Here is a 20,096-nt window from a genome sequence, read left to right as displayed (position 1 = left end):
GGCCTGACAAGAGCGTTATAAAGGTTCAGCATAACTTCCCTGCTTTTGTACTCAGTGCCTATATTTATGAAGCCCAAGATGCCATATGCTTTGCTCACGACTCTCTCAATATGTCCTGCCACCTTCAAAGATTGATGCATATGCACCCCCAGGTTCCTCTGTTCCCACACGCTGTTTAGAACTGTGCCATTAAGTATATGTTGTCTCTTCTTATTCCTTCTGCCAAAATGCATCACCTCACACTTGTCTATATGAAATTCCATCTGCCACCTGTCTACCCATTCTACTAGCCTATCTATGTCCTGTTGCAGGTGGTTCATATCATCCTCACTGTTTGCAACACCTCCAAGTTTGGTGTCATCAGCAAATTTTGAGATTTTACTCTATATTCCAAGATCCAAGTCATTTATATATAGCAAAAAAAGTAGTGGTCCCAGCACTGACCCTTGGGGAGCACCACTGTCTACCATCCTCCAGTCTGGAAAACAACCATTTACTGTGACTCATTGTTTTCTGTCCTTAAGCCATTTTTTTTTATTTAATTGGACTCTGACACTCCTCTTCCTTGAGCCTCAATTTTGTTAACCAGTCTGTTATGTGGTACCTGATCAAACGCTTTCTTAAAATCCATATAAACAACATCCACCGCATTCCCTTCATCAACATTCTGTTACTGCATCAAAAAATTCGACTAGACAAGTCAAGCCTGGTCTTGCCTTTACAAATCCATGCTGGCTCTTCTTAATTAACTTAAACCTCTCTAAGTGTCTGTTGATTTTTTTCCCTGATTATTCTAAAACTATACCCACCACTGATGAACTAATTAGCCTGTAGTTACTAGGAATGACCTTACACTCTTTCTTGAATAAGGGTATATCACATTTGTCACTCTCCAAACCTCTAGCACCTTCCCCATATCCATGGATCATAGGAAGATTATGGCAAACCCTTCCACTATCTCCATCTCCACTTCCTTTAGCAATTTGGGATGCAAGCCGTCTGGACCAGGTGACTTATCTATTCTAAGCATAGCTGGGCTTTCCAGTGCCTTCTCCCTCTCAATTTTACCCAATCCATTGCCTCTCCTCTCTCCACTTCTACCGATATGTTGTCAGATTCCTCTTTCTTGGTGAACGCTGAAGTTCTTTAGAATCTTCCTTTTTTTTTTCTGTCTCCCTTTCCTTCTCTTTCTTTCTCTCCTCACAATCTAAGAGTGATCTTGAGGGGATGGGTAGTAGTCCATTGGGTAAGTGTGTTGTGTGGTGATGAGTTTTCAGGATCAAGAAGGTCCTTGGTCTCATCTTTGGTCTAGGTTGAGCTGGACAATGTTAGATGTACAGGCAAGTTAGAGCACTGCATCTCTTGCTATCCCTGAGGCTCTCAGTTGCTCACAGGGTCTGGTTCTGTTATGGGTTGACTGTTACTGTCTAGACCGAGAGGTTGGTGAGAATGAACTATCTGGCAAAATACTGGGGAGCTATTGTTGCCCATGGAGTTGTGCAAGCAATGATTGTAAAGGTTTTGAATATTCATTCATGACATGTGAACATTGCTGGCGAGGTCAGCATCTGTTATCCATCCCCAATTGCCCTTGAGAAAATGTTGGTGAGCCACCTTCTTGAATTGCCGCAGTCTATGTGGTGAATGCCACCATTGTTTTAAAACAACTGAGTGGTTTTCTAGGCCATTTCAGAGGGCAGATAAGAGTCAGCCACATTGGGTCTGGAGTCACATGTAGGCCAGACCAGGTAAGGACGGCAGATTTCCTTCCCTAAAGGACATTAGTGAACGGGACAGGTTTTTACAACAATCCGGTAGTTTCATGGTCACCATTACTGAAACCAGATTTTTATTCCAGATTTTATTTAATTAGCTACATTTAAATTCCCCAGCTGTCCTAGTGGGATTTGAACTCATGTTTCTGGATCATTAGACCAGGCCTCTGGATCACTAGCCCAGTAATGTTACCACTTTGTTACTGTACTACCTCCCGCACCCCAAATAGTGTGGAGTTGAAATGCACTGGGACCAAAATGGCGTTGCTCAGTCCTCCACACCCAACCAACCAAAAAACAGATATAACACTTGGTCTGAAAATGCTGGGTGTTTCTAAATACCCGCTGAAATTGATGTACATATTCCAATCTTCAGAATTTCTCTGACAAAATAACAATGTAATGTTCATCAACTTGAGCTTGTTTTTTAATTAACCCTCAGATTGGGTGGTTTTAGGGGAAGTATTACCCAGTTCAAGTCACAGGACACATCTGATTAGTAAATAAAAACTGACTAATAGACACTGTTGGTGGGCATGTGGCCTCGCCAGTGTAACTCGCTTGGTGTGCATATGCAAACTTTAACCTTTGTGTGTGTTTATTGGTAAGATGATATCGAGTGTGTAAGTGTTTTATTTGATCACTGTGATGCTTTACTTCCTTGGTTACTGAATGTTGTCAAGTAACTACATGCATGTAAAGTACATCTACTTGCATTGCATGAGTTTATCATAGAATGGTACAGCACAGCATGAGGCCATTTGGGCCATCAAACCTGTGCTGCCTCTTTAAAAGAGCTAACCAATACCCTTGCAATTTTTTTTCTTTTCGAGTATACATCCAATTTCCTTTTGAAAGTTACTTTCATATGTCTGGTGCTTTCAACTAAGGTTAGGGCCAATGACTAAAATATGTTACTGCTGCCACAACAGTGTCTATTCAGAGGTTTCTATTGGCTACCGCTGCTTAAGATTGTTCTTCTTGGAGCAGAGAAAGGTTAGGAGATTTAATAGAGATGTTCAAAATCATGACAGTGTTTTGAAAGAGTAAATAAGGAGAAACTGTTTCCACTGGCAGAGGGTCAGTAACCAGAGAACACAGATTTAAGATAATTGGCAAAAGAACCAGAGGGGAGATAGGGTGAATTTTTTTTACACAGTGTAGGAACGCGCTGCCTGAAAGGGCGGTGGAAGCAGATTCAATAGTAACTTTCAAAAGGGAATTGGATAAATACTTGAAAAGGAAAAATTTGCAGGGCTATGGGTAAAGAGCAAGGGGGAGTGGGACTGATTGGATAGATCTTCCAAAGAGCCAGCACAGGCTCGATGGGCTGAATGGCCTCTTTCTGTGCTGTATGATTTTATAATAATCTGACTTAACATGAGCAGTGCCATGGCAGATTCACTCGTCTTTAATAAATGTTTCTGAACTGGAATCTGTTCTATTGTCACGTGGTTGGCTCTACTTTACTGCAAAATTCAATATGCACATTTGACTAGTCTACTGTTCTTTGTTAAACATGTATAGAACCTTGGTTTAACCACACTTGGAGAGCTGTAAACAGTTTTGGTCTCCATAATATAAAAAGGATATCGAGCCACTGGAGAGGATGCAAAGTAAGATTTATTAGGATAATAGCAGAACTGAGAGATTGCACCCTCTCTGGAGAGGACGAACAGGCTGGGGCTCTTTTTGCTAGAAAGAGAAAGCTGAGGGGTGACCTGACAGCGGTCTTTAAAATTATGAAAGGGTTTGATAGGGTAGATTTGGAGAAGATGTTTGTTTTCCACTTGCTGGTGAGACCAGTAATTGGCCGTAGCCATTTATCAATCCAGTAGGGAATTTGGGAGCAACGTCTTTACCCAGAGAGTGGTCAGAATGTGGAACTCACTACCACAGGGATTAGTTGAGGTGAATAGGATAGATACGTTTAAGGGGAAGCTGGATAAACACATGGGAGAAATGAATAGAAGGATATGCTGAGAGGGTGAGATGAAGTGAAGTGGGAGGAGGCTTGTGTGGGGCATAAACACAAGCATGGACTTGCTGGGCTGAATGGCTTGTTTTTGTGCTGTAGAATTCTACGTAATACTAAGTGAGCAAAGTGACCCGTGACTATAAAAGGTATTATTTTTTGGAATTGTGAAGCTATCTGTTTGCCGAGCCACAAAAGGAAATACTTGTGTTGTGATTATGGAGAGTTGCCTGAAAGGAACTGGTCGGGAAATACTAATCTAGGGTGTTGTCCAAAAAGAGTAATTAAGGCCTGGCACGCATCTTGATTAGTTAAAACAGGTTGTTTGAAATTCCATATACTCTTAAAATATGGTCTGCCTTGTGAATCAAACTGGGTTTAAATCTCTTTGTGGAGGTTTCTGAATCTGAAGGGTAGCTCAAAGTTAAACAGAAAATGCCAAAGATTAGCAGCATGTCTGTCTTCCTCTAGCTGAGGAACATTATTGAGAAGGGTCAGGATGCAAAGAGAAAGAGGTTTAGTTTGTGAGTAACATGTGTATGCAGGACTACAGGTGACTTAAATAAAAGTTGGCGCCATTCTAGAAATATTTTTGCTATAAATTACTCAGCACCTGGGAAAGGTGTCAGTGGAAACTGGTTTAAAATGTCATCTTTCTTTTGGTTATAATACTTGTTTGTACAGTTTTGGTCTCCTTGCCTAAGGAAGGATATACTTGTCTTTGAGGGAGTGCAACAAAGATTCACCAGAGTGATCCCCCTGATGAGGGAATTGTCCTATGAGGAGAGATTGAGTGGGCTAGGCCTATATTCTCTGGAATTTAGAAGAATGAGAGGTGAACTCATTGAAACGTTAAAAATGTAATGGGATTGCCAGGGTAGATGTTCACATTGTGTTGGTAGCATGTGAAGTAGAGCTGCAGGGTGTAATTGTGACCCTATACTGAAAGTGATTGTCTAGGTCCACAATCCAGTTCATGGGGGGAGGGAGGGAATTTCACTATGTTCCCAGTGCTGTTGTGCGTTGGGAATCGGATTGATGATCTGGGTTTGTACAGCATAGTATTTATGTAGGGTGGCCATTTGTCCGGGTTTTAACTGGTTTGTCACTGTCCGGTACCGGTTGCCTTTATGTCCGGTATTTTTATTTTGGGATCAAATGGTAGTTGCAGGACTGTCCCTGTACTTGACACTTACCGCTCTGCCACAGTGAAACACTGGCAGGAGTCTGTGCTTGTGTATTTACTCGTTGATTTGCATGTTAATTACTGTTTAGTTGCAGGCTACGCACAGGCTTGTTGATAGGAGGCCTATGAAGATGTGATGTGTGTGTGTGATGTGGTGACGATGACATCTTCCCCCCTCCCCCATGTCGCAGTGCTGCTGGTCTGGTGTCCGGTATTCTTGGCCTTCGGCAGTGGGCACCTTATGTTTATCACTTCTCTGAAGAAACACAAGGTGGTGTGAAAACACACTTTGCAGAGGAATAAAATGTATCTAAAGATTGAACAGCCACCGATAAAATCTCAGAGTAGAGTTCAATGACGAAAATAGAAATATAACAGTCTGTCTTTCAGCGCTTTGAACGAGTTGATTAAGGTTGGGGAATGGTATTCGTGGACTGAAAGGAAAACCAGTTCAACCACATTGCGGAGAAATGGCAGCAGAGGTTTGGCACAGGGCAGTAGGAATTGGAGCTTCTGCCAACAGGTGCAGCATTGTCACAAGACCACACTTAACCTGACCTTACACACCTTCCCAGAAGACCATTGAAAACAAAAACATTCTAAGTTTCATATCTTGAAGAAGACACAATGATTCCAACGTTGTCCTGTCGGTCTCCTACCCTTCACCACGCCCCCCCCCACCCACCTTTTGCCACCACCCCCCTCCCCCCCCCCCCCGTCCCCAACCCCTGTAAACTTCAGCTCATGCAGAATTCTGCTGTTTGAATTTTCCCAGCCCTTTGGATACGGACAGGGAGGCAAATGGGGTGGTAAAATGGCATCGGGAGAAAAGTCTGACGTGTTCCCATTGCCAGGGGATACTTCCAGTGACGGGAACGGCAGTGGCTCGGACGCCCACTGACCAGAGGCAGGTGGCCAAGTAATCCAATTTTACCAGGCTGCCAGGATTTGATGAGATTCAGAACAACTCCGCGCAGCGTGATGAGTCTAGGGCTCTATGGCCCATGAGGGGCCCACTGGTGGAAATGGTTACTCCCACAGCCTGGACACTGCCACTGGAGGGTTCTCCCCTCCAATTGCCGGGGCCTGCCTACTTGGCTCCGTCACATCTGTGACTGACATACCGGCCCTTCGAGGGCACCCACTCCTTTTCCTTGCAGCCTCAGCAATGGCTACCTCTAATAGTGGCATTGCCAAGCTTTGATTGGCCCAGCAACTTAGAGAGGTAGGCCACCATCCTTAATTGGACGGCGGTCCTGGTGATGGTCTCTTAATTGGCCACTGCTGGTAAATTTGCTGCCCCAGTCCTACTGTTAGCCTCTGCGGGCTCAGAAGTCGCATTTGATCCCGGGACCTGCATTGCTTGCTGGTAAAATTCCGGCCTAACTCTCTCCACGTCCTATTGGTTGCCGGACCTTCAGCTGTCTGGGTCCTGAGCTCTGGAATTCCCTTCCTAAACCTCTCCGACTCTCTAACTCTCTGTCTTTCATTTCAGACTCTCCTTAAAACCTCACAGTTTGACCAAGCTTTTGGTCACCTGTTCTAATATTGTCTTCTGTGACTTGGTGTCAAATTTTGTTCATAATACTCCGATGAAACACCTTGGGATATTTTACTATGTTAAAATTGTGATATAAATACAGGTTGTTATTGTCTTTGTGAAATATTTCTCATCCAGTATTTTCTTTACACTGAGTTTAATGTGGAAAATACGAGCCTGGCCAGATTGTTTATGTTGTATTACAAACTGGGCTCGTCGTGCCATTATAAACTTCTTGAATGATATTTCCTTCACACAGTTCAGTGTCTTATAAGCATTGTGCCAGCAATCTGCCTTCTATTAACTGCCTTCTCAGCTCTCCCTGTCGTTTTTCACAATAAGACCAGTTTCCTTAATTAGTGAGTATATAATGTTCCTGTTTGTCTTTACAAATGTACTCCTGCCTCCTGAATACACACAGCCTTGTATTGGGTTGGAGTGGGTGTCTGCCTGTCTCTGTTTTTCACACACAAGCTCGGGTAGGGTTGACGTCTCAGCTGTGGCTCAGTCAGTCGTGCTCTTGCCCCTGAAGTACAGGGTTCTGGGTTCAAGTCCCACTCCAGAGACTGGAGCACGTAATCCAGTCCAACACTCCCGGTTCACGGCTGAGGCATTCCTGCACTGATGGAGGTGTTGCCTTCCAAATGAGATGTTAAACTGAGGCCCCACATGTCTTTTCAGGTGGATGTTAAAGATCCCACTGCGTCAAAAAAGAGCAAGGAAACTGTGCCCACTGCTCAGATCAATATTTATCCCTCAGCCAACATCACTGTAAAAACAGATTAACTGGTCAATATCTCATTGCTATTTGCGGGATCTTGCTGTGTGCAAATTGGCTGCTGCGTTTCCTACAACAGTGACACTTCAAAAGTACTTCATTGGCTTAAAAGTGCTTTGGGTTTCCCTCAGGTCATGAAATGGACTGCTTGAATACAAGACTTCCTTTTTTTGTCAGGCTATTTTCTGAGACTGAGCCTCTTCCTGTCCATTGTAGGGAGGTGGCGGTGTAATGGTCATGTCGCTGGACAAGTAATCCAGCACCCAGGCTAATGCTCTGGGGGCATAGGTTCAAATCTCACCACGGCAGATGATGAAATTTAAATTCAGTTAATAGATGTGGAATTAAAGCTAGTCTAATGGTGACCATGAAACTATTATCAATTGTTTAAAAACCCATCTGGTTCACTGATGTCCTTACCTGGTCTGGCCTACATGCAACTCCAGACCTACAGCAAAATGGTTGACTCTTAAATGCCCTCTGAAATGGCCTAGCAAGCCAAGGGCAATTAGGGATGGGCTATAAATGCTGGCCGAGCCAGTGACGCCCACATCCCATGAACAAATAGTAAATCAATGTGTGTACTATCCAACAGGAGCCATTGGATGACAGTCTGGGGCTGACTGTCCTCCTGTATCACTGGCTACTACAAGGAGTGGTTGAAGTGAATAGCAAAGATACATTTAAGGGGAAGCCAGGTAAGTACATGAGGGGGAAAAGAATTGGAGTGATTCAGTGAGATGAAGAGGGTTGGGAGGAGGCTCGTGTGGATCATAAATAGCAGCATAAATCAGTTGGGCCAATAGCATGTGTCCGTGCTGTGGGCTCTAGAGGATCATAATGTGAAATAATGAATTGTAGACGATGATGGTGCACACTGTGGATCGTTACTCCGATAACCTGGTTAGTAGGCGCGAGTTAATGATATTTCTCTTCACTCATGACCTGATCATTGGCATTGAATCACTTTGAAACTCTGCAGGAATGCCTGAGTTCTATCTTTACCAAACAATCACATTCTGCCGGTTTCTCCTGTTTCATCGTTTCCAGAGCAGTTGAACCAAGGTAACAGAAGAAGTCAAATTCCCTTTCCAATCCATGGGGTTTTCAGCAATTTTCTGTCATTCTGTGGATCAAGCTCTGCAATTCCATACGATTATTTTTCTGCAGAAAATAACAAATAAGTGGCTTTGACCATCGCATGCAGTGAGGCAGAGATTGCATTGTGCGGGGAGGGGCAGAATCTTTGAGTAATCTTGTCACCAACAAACAACAACTTGTAATTATATAGCACCTTTAACGTGGTAAAATGTCCCAAAGTGCTTCACAGGAGCGATTATCAAACAAAATTTGACACCGAGCCATATAAGGAGATGATCGGTCAGGTGACCAAAAGCTTGGTCAAAGAGGTAGGTTTTAAGCAGCATCTTAAAGGAGTAGAGAGAGATGGAGCGGTTTAAGGAGGGAACTCCAGGGCTTGGGGCCCCAGGCAGCTCGAGGCACACTGCCAGTGGTGGAGCGATGGAAATCGGGGATGCTCAAGAGGCTAGAATTGGAGGAGCGCAGAGATCTGAGGGTTGTAGGGCTGGAGGAGGTTACAGAGATAGGGAGAGGTGTGGCCGTGGAGGTGGAGGGATTTGAACACAAGATTGTTTAGACTGTAATCTGCATTGCTACTAACTGCCAAAACAAAACTATAATTAATGAACAACAAACATGGGTTTTGATCTCAACTCTTAAGAGGGTTTTGCATTTTGACCAAACTTTTAAGTTCTGCCTCATAGCTACAAAATATACCATTTAAAGTCCTCTGCCCTGTTCCAGAGAATGAACAAAATGCCTTCTCGCTGACCTCTGTCTTATTCTTTGGTTGAAACTATCACCCACAAAACAAAGATTTCCCCTTTCTCTCCTGTGGATTTTGGTTTACGATTCATTTGCTTCCTCTCCTATTCCCATACTATCTTATTTGGTTGTTAATGCAGAAGAACCAGTCAGATCAGTAGAACAATTGCACAGGATCTCGCACGATACTGCCAGAGTTAACAGCTGAAACACTTGAAGGTCAATCTCTGAGCAGAGATAATGAGATAGGGCAATGAACCAGCTCCTGTTGGCAGACTGGTTAACGAAAGGGAGTGACGACATATCAGACATAAACTGATGAATCCATCTTGCAGGTTCAGATAGGCAGGGCCTTAGTTTAACATCACATCCCAAAGACAGCGCCTCCAATATTAATGAACTCCTGCAGTACTGCATTGACTGTCACTACACTGCCTCTCTCTGTTCCACTGTTCTGCGATAATGCTAAACTACACTTTTTCTCTCCACTTCTTTCCCAGCTCAAAACACAAGTTATTGCCCTGTTTAGGTGGCACGTTGTCCTTTCCTGGAATTATAGAGCACAGAAGGATGCCATTCAGCCCATTGTGCCTGTGCTGGCCCTTTAAAAGAACTATCCAGTCAGTCCCATTCCCCTCCTCTTTCCCATAGCCCTGCATGCTTTTTTCCTTCAAGTATTTATCCAATTCTTTTTTGAGAGATACTATTGAATCTGCTTCCACTGCCCTTTCAGGCAGCGCATTCCAGATCACAACAACTCTCAGCATAAAAATGTTTTCCCCTCCCCGCCCTTGTTCTTTATTCAATGGCTTTAAATCTTGCACCTTCTGTGCTGAGTTCAATTGAAGTATTGGTCCCAGATGTGAAGGTCTGCCCTTTCGTTGCCTGTAAAGCAACATTGGAATGCCTTGTGGTCTTGAATAGTGCTGAAATTCAATGAGCATTTGCACACTCTTCACAGTGAGACTCCAGTATAACTTAGATTGAAGGATATATTGTGATAAAGCCTTTAATTTCTGTAAGTAATTCAATGGATTGTGATGAAGGAGCAGGAACAATTTCACAAAAATGCTGAAAAATTATATCTGATGAAATGTAATGATGTTCAAGGATTTGTTGAACCAATTGGTGAAATGATCAGTTCTTTAGTTGAAGTTCAATATTTACATAAAAACATAAGAAACAGGAGCAGGAGTAGACCATTCGGCCCCTCGAGCCTGCTCTGCCATTCAGCACAGTCATGGCTGATCTTCAACTTCAACTCCACTTTCCTGCCTGATCCCCATATCCCGCAATTCCCTTAGTGCCCAAAAATCTAGCGATTTCAGCCTTGAATATACTCAACGACTGAGCATCCACAGCTCCATGGGGTAGAGAATTCCAAAGATTTGCTGCAGAAGATTGAATTGCGTGCCCTGTTCAGTGAGTGATGTGAAACAAACTGTAATCATGGTGTGGATCATCCTTCCTGGAAAAATGTGTTTCAACATCCAGATTCCTTTTTGCTCGAACTGCAACAAACCAGAAATGTGTTTCTTTTTGGTCCAGTGTTCATAAGAATGTTGGGAGATGTGGTGTGGGTTTAGTTCAGTATGTCTGCTGACATGGTATTGGGTAACTGGTCTCCTGGGGTTTATTTGGTTGCCTTAGGTATTTGGGAGGAATTTCTCCAGAGCAACTTCCTGAAAATGACTAAATTTTTGTTTCCCTCCCACAGAGTTAGTGTTCCGAATGTTTGAGGAGGCTGGTGAACCATCTTCATGGATAGGGTAAACATGCATGAAACATAGGAACAGGAGAAGGCCATTCAGCCCCTCAAGCCTCTTCCACCATTCAATTACAGCATGCTGTATCTTAATTCGATTTACCCGCCTTGGTTCTGTAACCCTTAACAGCCTTACCTGACAAAAATCCAGAAAGTTCCAGATTTCCACTACCCTTTGTGCGAAGAAGTGCTTCCTGACATCACCCCTGAACAGCCTGGCTCTAATTTTAAGTTTATGCCCCCTTGTTCTGGACTCTCCCGCAGGGTTTCTCTCTCTCTCTCCCTCTCTCTCTGCCCTAACCCTTTAATCAACTTAAACACATCAGTAAGAATACTCATTTAATCTTCTGCACTCAACGGGAATACAAGCCCAGTCTATGCAACCTGTCTGCATAATTTAACCCTTTTAGCCTGCGAATCATCTTGGTGAATTTGCGCTGCACCTTCTCCATGACTATCCTTTGAGGTGCGGTGTCCAGAACCGATAACAGTTACTCTAAATGGTTTTTAAGCAGAACTTTATACAACTGTAGCATAACCTCCACCCCCCTTTATTCCAGTTCTCCACGGAAAGCTCCTAATTTTATGTGTTAACTTCATTCTGGCCCTCTGGTTCTCAGGTGAAAGAACACAAAGCTGATTTTAACTTCTGTTTGTTTCAGCTCTCGGTCAAAATAGGCACTGTTGAAAGTGGCTTTGTGTGTTTAATATGGAAAGCCAGATTCATCCTTTAGATTGCCAACCTTCCTGGAGTCTCCATGTGTTAAACCCTGAACTCCAGGACACTGCGAGCAACATCCAGGGAGAAACATCATAGGGACATTAGAACAATATAGTCATAGAGTCATAGAGAGATACAGCACTGAAACAGGCCCTTCGGCCCACCGAGTCTGTGCCGACCAACAACCACCCATTTATACTAATCCTACATTAACCCCATATTCCCTACCACATCCCCACCATTCTCCTACCACCTACCTACACTAGGGGCAATTTACAATGGCCAATTTACCCATCAACCTGCAAGGCTTTGGCTGTAGTGTTTTTAAAAAAGGCAAAAAAGGTTTGAACAGTTTGATTTACTGGTTATAAAATTATTGAAGAAAAAGCTGTTTGAATAATGATCTAGAAACATCCAATTGGCTAATAAAGAGCCTTATTTGCTTTCTGATTGCTGTGTGATGGTGGAATGCTGCAGGGATGGGCGTGTCCAGCGACCAATGGCGGGAGTGGGTGGAGGCAGGAGGGTCATGTGATGAAACCTCCAGGGAAGCATCCAACCAGAATTAGCAATGGCTATCCGCACTCCCTGATTGGATGCTGGCAAGTGATAGTGGGAAAGTTTCCAGTTTGTGTTGAACTGTTCAAATCACAAAGATTGACCCTGTGACCAGGATGGGTTATTGTTGTTTGCAGCTTGTAATGTGAAACTTGACTCTGGCCAGAGTCTTTACAGTTGTAAAATGCTTATTCTACCACAAAAGCTTTGTGGTATGAATGGAATAATTGACTAATTGTTGCTATCGGGGATGAGGGGCTGCAGTGGGTGAAGAAATTCAGTTTGTGTGTCATTGCCTCGCTTTACATTCCCAATTTACATCTGAGCCTTTTGTGTCTTATTCTCCGCAAAAAAAATCAACGTTACCTTTTTAGGGTAATAAAATACAGAATGATCAGTATACGATAGGGTTCCCACTAGAGGCCTGCTTGAGGTCAGGAAAAAGAAGCTGACCGAACCACAGCGGACCTGAGCCCGACCCGCCCTGAGTCCCTCTGATTTTACCCTGAGCCCAACCCGACCCGAACCCACCACCACTCGACCCGACCCGGGCCCAACCCCACCATCCCTTTACTTACCTTCCTGACACCGAACCTGCAAGACACTGCAGCGCATGTGCGATGACGTCATAGTGACTTCACTCGCTCACTGCGTAGACTCAGTTTCGCCCTGGACCCCCTGCTCAGGTAAGTTTTTTAAATTTTTAATACTTAACCAGCAGAGCACTAACCGTGTGTGTCCGGCCCGACCCGACTCGACCTGGACTCAGCCCAACCCGACCCGAGCCTGAAAGCCAGCCCCGGAAGATGGGCTCGACCCGACCCAAACCCGACACATGTTGTCGGGTCCCGTCGGGTTCAGGTCGTGTAGTAGGCCTCTAGTTCCCACCCTTTCCTATGATTTTCCTGGAGCCTCCAGGAATTAAAGACTAAACTCCAGGACACAGCGAGCAACATCCAAGAGAAACATCATCGAGGTTGTTGCGACCCAGTGAGAAAGAGGTCTGGGGTTCCCTTTCAGCCTTCATCTGGTCTTACTGTACTGTACTGTTTAATTTTAAACACACTGTGTTTTTAGCTTCCCCTTGATGAATCCTTGTTCACCGCTTCTCAATTATAAGGCAAAGAAATCAATACAAACACACAGGTTTTCTTAGGTTTAAAGAAGAAAGATTGTAATTTTATTAAACTTAAACTTAAAAACTCTAATTCGGTTAACACCTATGGATACAGGCCGCACCCCACGCTAGTACGCACATGTAAATAGAGACAGAAAAGAGCAGAAGAAAAATAAAGTGGAAAAGTTTGAGGCAATATCTGAAGTGTTTTTGTTACAGTTCTTTGAGTTCACTGTAGGGTCCTTGATTGTAGGTAGATCTTGCTTTTCTTTGGGGCCCAGTATTCTTCTTAAACCTTGTTCACTGTAGGAGACTTTTCTCTCTTGGGGTTCATGTGTCATCAGTGGATTCCAAAGCTGGTGAGAAAGAGATGAGAGCAGACAGGAGAGAGATCGTCTTAGTCCAGGAGCAAAACTGCCTTCTGCCAGTTCAAACACTGTCTCTAGAATTTAAAACTCCCCAAGTTGGCCAGCAGGGTAATCACATGATTGGTATAACCACTTCTGACTTTGTGTATTGGGTGGGTCAGGGAATGGTCCTTTGTCTACAAATACTGTCTGTTAATATGCAAAAATGTCTTTCCAGCCAGGGGCCTGGCAACCCCTTATAAACAGGCCTTCTCTTCTTCCCAGCAACAATTTGAAATTTAATGTTCATGTGGCGAAATTAATATACCTGATTCTTGGCAGGTTGAAAAAAATGTTATTTTCATTTCCTTTGAGCACTTTTTTTGATCAGTGATAAAAGTGTTGGAAATGGGGGAACAAAGGCTATTTGACTGGATTATTCTTGACTGTCAATCATGTGACAGTCTGTTCACTTTCCAATCAGTGCAGGGAGGCGGGGCAGCATGAGGATGGACTTGTTGAGTGGCCAGTGGTAGAAGTGAGGGGGTGTGATGGGTGCAGGCTGGAGGTCATGTGATGACATCTCCAGGAAAGCATGCAATCGGAGTTGGCAACCATTTTCTAGAATAGTTTCCATGTTTACGAGTCAAGCTCTCATGCCATTGCATTCGGACAAAAGCTTTATCTCTTCTATTTAAAAAAAAAATTGAGTTGGAGCTTCATTGTTGTGTTTGAGAAATGGAAACGTGGGAATTGCTGGACGAACAAAGACCAGGTTCCATCAAGTTTACCGTTTATCCATCCTGGTACTCTCATGAATCAGCCATAATCTAATTGAAAGGCCTCCTGCCGTTCCTATGATAAAACGATAATGCAGGTGCTAACTAATCACAGCAATCAGTCTCTGTCTGCAATTCTACAACAGACCCTGATCATACATATATTGGGAGCCTCCCTCCCTTACAAAGAAAAAGGAAGACTTTCATTTATGAAGCGCTTTTCGCAATCACTGGACATCTTAAAAGCGCATTTTAGCCAATGAAGTACTTTTTTGATGTGTGGTCACTGTTGTAATGCAGGAAATGCAGCATCCAGTCTGCACACAGCAAGCTCCCAAAGCAGCATTGTGATAATGACCAGTTCATCTGTTTTAGTGATGTTGGTTGAGGGATAAATATTGTTCAGGACACTGGGGAGAACTCCCCTGCTCTTCTTTGCAATAGCAGCGCGGGATCTTTTACATCCACCCAAGCAGGCAAATGTGGCCTTGGTTTAACATTTAAAAGGTACCCGGACCTGGACCTGCACCTGAAGTGCTGTAACCTGCAAGGCTATGGACCAGGTGCTGGAAGCTGGGATTAGATTGGGTGGCTAGTTTTTTCAGCCAGCGCTGATACAATGGGCTAGATGGCCTCTTTCTGTGCCATAACTTTTCTATGGTGCGATGGTCTCATCTGAAAGACGGTACCTTGGACAGTGCAGCACTCCCTCAGAATTGTACTGGAATGTCAGTGCAGATTTTTGTGTTTGAGCCCTGGAGTGGGACTTGAACCAAGTACTACATAGTTCCCTGAAAATGGCAATACAGGTAGACAGGGTGGTGAAGAAGGCGTATGGCATGCTTGCCTTCATCAGCCGAGGCATTGAGTACAAGAGTTGGGACGTCATGTTACAGTTGTACATAACATTGGTTAGACCGCATTTGGAGTACTGTGTGCAGTTCTGGTCGCCGCACTACAGGAAAGATGTGATTAAGCTGGAGAGAGTGCAGATAAGATTCACAAGGATGTTGCCTGGTTTGGAGGGCTTGAGTTATAAAGAGAGATTGGATAGGCTGGGTCTGTTTTCCCTGGAGCGAAGGAGACTGAGAGGGGACATGATAGAGGTATATAAAATTATGAGAGGAATAGATAGGGAGATAGCCAGAGTCTTTCCCATGGTAGGGGTGACTAAAACTAGAGGGCATAGATTTAAGATGAGAGGGAGGAGGTTTGAAGGGGATCAAAGGGGCAAATTTTTCACACAAAGAATAGTGGGTATCTGGAATGAGCTGCCTGAGGAGGTGGTGGAGGCAGGAACAGTAGCGACTTTTAAGAGGCATCTGGACAGGTACTTGAATGAGCAAGGCTTAGAGGGATGTGGAATTAATGCAGGCAGGTGGGATTAGTATTGATAGGCATTATGGTCGGCATGGACGTGGTGGGCCGAAGGGCCTGTTTCTATGCTGTACGCCTCTATGACCTGATGACTGAGATGAGAATGCTAACCACTGAACCACAGCTAACCCTCTGTCCCTTCTTCCCTTCTTCCCCTTCACCGTCCTTTCTTCCTCCTTCCCATTTTGGGGAACTCTGCATGCTGCCTTAAGGTCTCCAGTTAATCCTGACAGCTCAGAGCATCTGTGAGAAACCCCACCCTTGATCAGGAAGAGGGAATAAAGTGAGTCAGGGAATATGATAGATTGAGGACCCTCGGTTGCACTCCCCTGGGTCCTAACTTGCAACTTCTGGAATGATTGGTTTGGAAACCCAAAATTGGTGCAGTAGAGAGTGCACTTCTGAGATTGGGTCTACCATCTTAATGGAATAGAAGTAGAGGGAGATGCGTCTGATATGGGGGCATTTGACTCAAATGCATTGGTGAACTCTGTTTGGAAAAGGGATTACTTTTAAAAGTCTCTCTGCTGTTTTTCCTCCAGAGCCCCGATGATGATGAGCATTCAGAACAGAAGCTGCACCAGAGGGAGGATGTCCTTACTCAACAGAACACGATCCAGAATGAGTCCATTACATCAGATGCAAGCAGCCCATATAACGTAAGAATCTTTTTGTAAAGTTTATTCACCGTCTCTTTCTTTTTGCTACTGGAATAATGGTGCCCTGACCCACACTATAGTTGGTTTCTAAACTAATGCAATGGTGTCCAGACTAGGAGCCACATAACCGTAGTGCTGGTAGTTGAACTCCGTTTTGAGTTTGTATTTATTATTTCCAGTTTACGTTTTATTTGCATGGAAGTTTGCAAAAGCCTGTTTTCAGTGCTGTTGCCTCATTGAATCATACAGCACAGAAGGAGGCCATTCAGCCCATCATGCCTGCTCTTTGAAAGAGTTCAATCTGTCTCACTCCCCTGCTCTTTCCCCAATTCCCTTTTGAAACTTGCTATTGAATGTGCGCCTTTTTTATTCTTTCATGAGATGTAGGTGCTACTGGCAAGGCCAGAATTTGTTGCTCATCTCTAATTACCCTTGATAACTGAGTGGCTTGCTAGGGCATTTCAGAGTCACTTGTCGGCCAGACCAGGTAAGGACGGCAGATTTCCTTCCCTAAAGGCATTAGTAAACCGGATGGGTTTTTACGGCACTCAGTGATTGATTTCAATGATAGTTTCATGGCACCATTCTAGCTTTCAATTCCAGATTTTTATTAATTAAATTTAAATTCCACCAGCTGCCATGGTGGGATTTGAACTCATATCCCCAGGGTATTAGCTTCTGGATTGCTAGTCCAGTGGCATTACCACTACACCACCATCTCCCCCTCCTTTCAGGCCACAACAACTCGCTACATGGAAATAAATCTTCTCATCTCCCTCTCTGGTTCTTTTGCGAATGTTCTTAAATCTGTGTCATTTAGTTACCAACCCTCCTGCCAGTTTAAACAATTTCTACTTTTCTACTCTATCAAAACCCTTCATAATTTTGAACACCTCTATTAAATCTCCCCTTAACCTTTTCTTCTCTAAGGAGAGTAATCCCAGCTTTGCCAGTCTCTCTATATAACTCAGGTCCCTCATCCCTGGTATTGTTCTAGTAAATCTCCTCTGCACCCTCTCCAAGGCTTTGGTATCTTGCTGAAGTGTTGTGCCCAGAACTGGATGCAGCACTTCAGCTGATGCCTCATTAATGGATGAATCCTAAATCGGAACAGGATCTTCAGATCAATGCAAGTTAATTGGAACATTGATTTAAACCTTATATTGTGTCTCCAGGCTCCACGATACATAGCCAGTGAAGCAGGAAGACTGGGAGGCTTCTGTTGTAAAGTATGAATGAACCTTGTTTCCAAATCTCTGCTGGAAAAGATTAGTTGGGCCAAATGGCCTGTTCCTGTGCTGTCAATTCTATGTAATTCTGTATGAGTTTGCACAAGATGTTGAGAATGTTTCCATTTGGGAGGGAGTTCCACAAGATAGTCCTTAATAAATCCATGAGGGAATTCAGGAGAAACATCTTTTTATGCAGAGAGTGGTGAAAATGTGGAACTCGCTATCACAAGGAGTGGTTGAGGTGAAATGTATAGACGTCTTTAAGGGGAGGCTAGATAAACATATGAGGGAGAAAGGAAGAGAAGGATATGTTGATAGGGTGAGATGAAGAAGCCTGGGGGGAGGCTCGTGTCGGGTAAACACTGGCATGGCTGTTGGGCTGAATGGCCTGTTTCTTTGTTGTAAACGCGATGTAAAAGATCCTCACCAATTGAACAAACAGCAACCCACTCCTCAGAACAGCTGTTGTTCCTGTGTAAGTTTGAAGCAGTCTGAAAAGTGCTTTAGGTGGGACAGAATGTCCTTACTTAGATAAACTGCTCAATTGGTGGTTGGTAATAGAAAGGCCAATACTTACAAGATATTTATACGTGTACGGTTGTTGTATATATTGTTCTTTATGCGTGTGATAACATTTCTAGCTAGCTGTGGTTAATTCATACTCTTACTGGATCCCTTAGCAGTCTTAAATAAAACCTGGCAAGGAAGTTTCTCTCTCTCTGTATAAAGTTACTGAGTGTTTCTTGTCCAGCTGAATAAGCAAAATATTTATATGGACTACACACTGAGAAAGGCAAATGTTATGACGATCTTGTCCACAGCTTCTCCCTGACAAAAGTCCAAATATTCCCTCTTTCCAACCTGTTCTCATTAATTACTGTAAAATCCGGCGCCTACTTCACATGTTTGAGATCTTTGAATCTGGATACATGAGGCTACAGGTATAAACTTCACACCGGTTTTTAAACAAACAAACATACAAATTAGGAGCAGGAGTAGGCCACTCAACCCCTCGAGCATCCTGATCTGATTGTAACCTCTACTCCACATTCCCACCTACCCCCGATAACCTTTCACCCCCTTGCTTATCAAGAATCTATCTATCTCTACCTGAAAAATATTCAAAGATTCTGCTTCCTCCACCTTTTGAGGAAGAGAATTCCAAAGACTCACGATCCTCTGAGAGAAAACATTTCTCCTCATCTCTGTCTTAAATGGGCAACTCCTTATTTTTAAACAGTGACCCCTAGTTCTAGATTCTCCCGCAAGGGGAAACATCCTTTCCATATCCACCCTGTCAAGACCCCTCAGGATCTTATATGTTTCAATCATCTCCATCTGCATTTATATAGCACTTCATTGCGTCTCTGAAGCACAGGGCTTCATGTAAAGAAAAGGGAAACATTCCTATAGTGCCTTTCACAATCTCAGGACATCCCAAAGTGCTTCACAACCAATTAAGTACTTTTTGGAGTGTAGGCACAGCCAGTTTGTGCACAGCAAGATTCCGCAAGCAGCAAGAAGATAACTGATAGTTTTTTTATTCGTGATGTTGCACGAGAGATAAATATTGGCCAGCTCTTCTTCGAAATAGTGCCATTGGAACAAAGTTTTTTGTAGTGTTTTCAGGATACTATTTCAACCTTCAGACCCTTAACACTGTGTAGATTTGTCTTTTTATGTATGAGATATTGTTGGTCAAAAGGGTGGGGTACATTCTGCCATATTGTTACCATGTTGCGAGGGGAGCAACTGTTTTGTAAAGATTCCCTCCTTGTGTGACAGGACTTCATTGACGCCAAGGCAGGGCCACTCGGCTCTTGACCTCATTACAGTCTTGGTCCAAACATGGACAAAAGAGCTGAATTCCAGAGGTGAAGTGAGAGTGACTGCCCTTGACATCAAGGCAGCATTTGTCCGAGTATGGCATCAAGGAGGCCCAGCAAAACTGAAGTCAATGGGAATCAGGCGGAAAACCCTCCACTGGTTGGAGTCATACCTAGCGCAAAGGAAGATGGTTGTGGCAGTTGGAGGTCAATCATCTGAGCTCCAGGACATCACAGCAGGAGTTCCTCAGGGTAATATCCTAGGACCAACCATCTTCAGCTGCTTCATCAATGATCTTTCCACCATCATAAGGTCAGAAGTGGGAATGTTCGTTGACAATTGTACGATGTTCAGCAGGAATCGCAACTCCTCAAATACTGAAGCAGTTCGTGCTTGCATGTAGCAAGACCTGGACAACATCCAGGCTTGAGCTGATAACTGGAAGTAACATTCATGCCACACAAGTGCCAGACAATGACTGTCTCCAACAAGAGAGAATCAAACCATCTCCCCTTGATGTTCAACAGCATTACCATCGCTGAATCCCCCACTATCAACATCCTGGGGTTACCATTGACCAGAAACTGAACTGGACCAGCCACATAAATACTGTGG

At 43.8% G+C, this 20,096-nt stretch overlaps 1 protein-coding gene across 2 annotated transcripts in view; it reads left to right on the top strand.

Moving 5' to 3' along the window:
- The window catches only part of pawr (PRKC, apoptosis, WT1, regulator), a 156,618-nt gene that overhangs the window by 92,142 nt on the left and 44,380 nt on the right, over window positions 1-20,096 (top strand). For both annotated transcript variants that reach the window (XM_068050107.1, XM_068050106.1), the window contains exon 3: window positions 16,306-16,422. In XM_068050107.1, the coding sequence (XP_067906208.1) occupies window positions 16,306-16,422 (117 nt within the window). The remainder of the gene's footprint in view (window positions 1-16,305; window positions 16,423-20,096) is intronic.

This window comes from Heterodontus francisci, chromosome 18 (genome assembly GCF_036365525.1).
Source record: "Heterodontus francisci isolate sHetFra1 chromosome 18, sHetFra1.hap1, whole genome shotgun sequence".
NCBI lineage: Eukaryota > Metazoa > Chordata > Chondrichthyes > Heterodontiformes > Heterodontidae > Heterodontus > Heterodontus francisci.
Note: the sequence above shows the minus strand (reverse complement) of the source record. Positions and strands in the feature narration are given on the sequence as shown.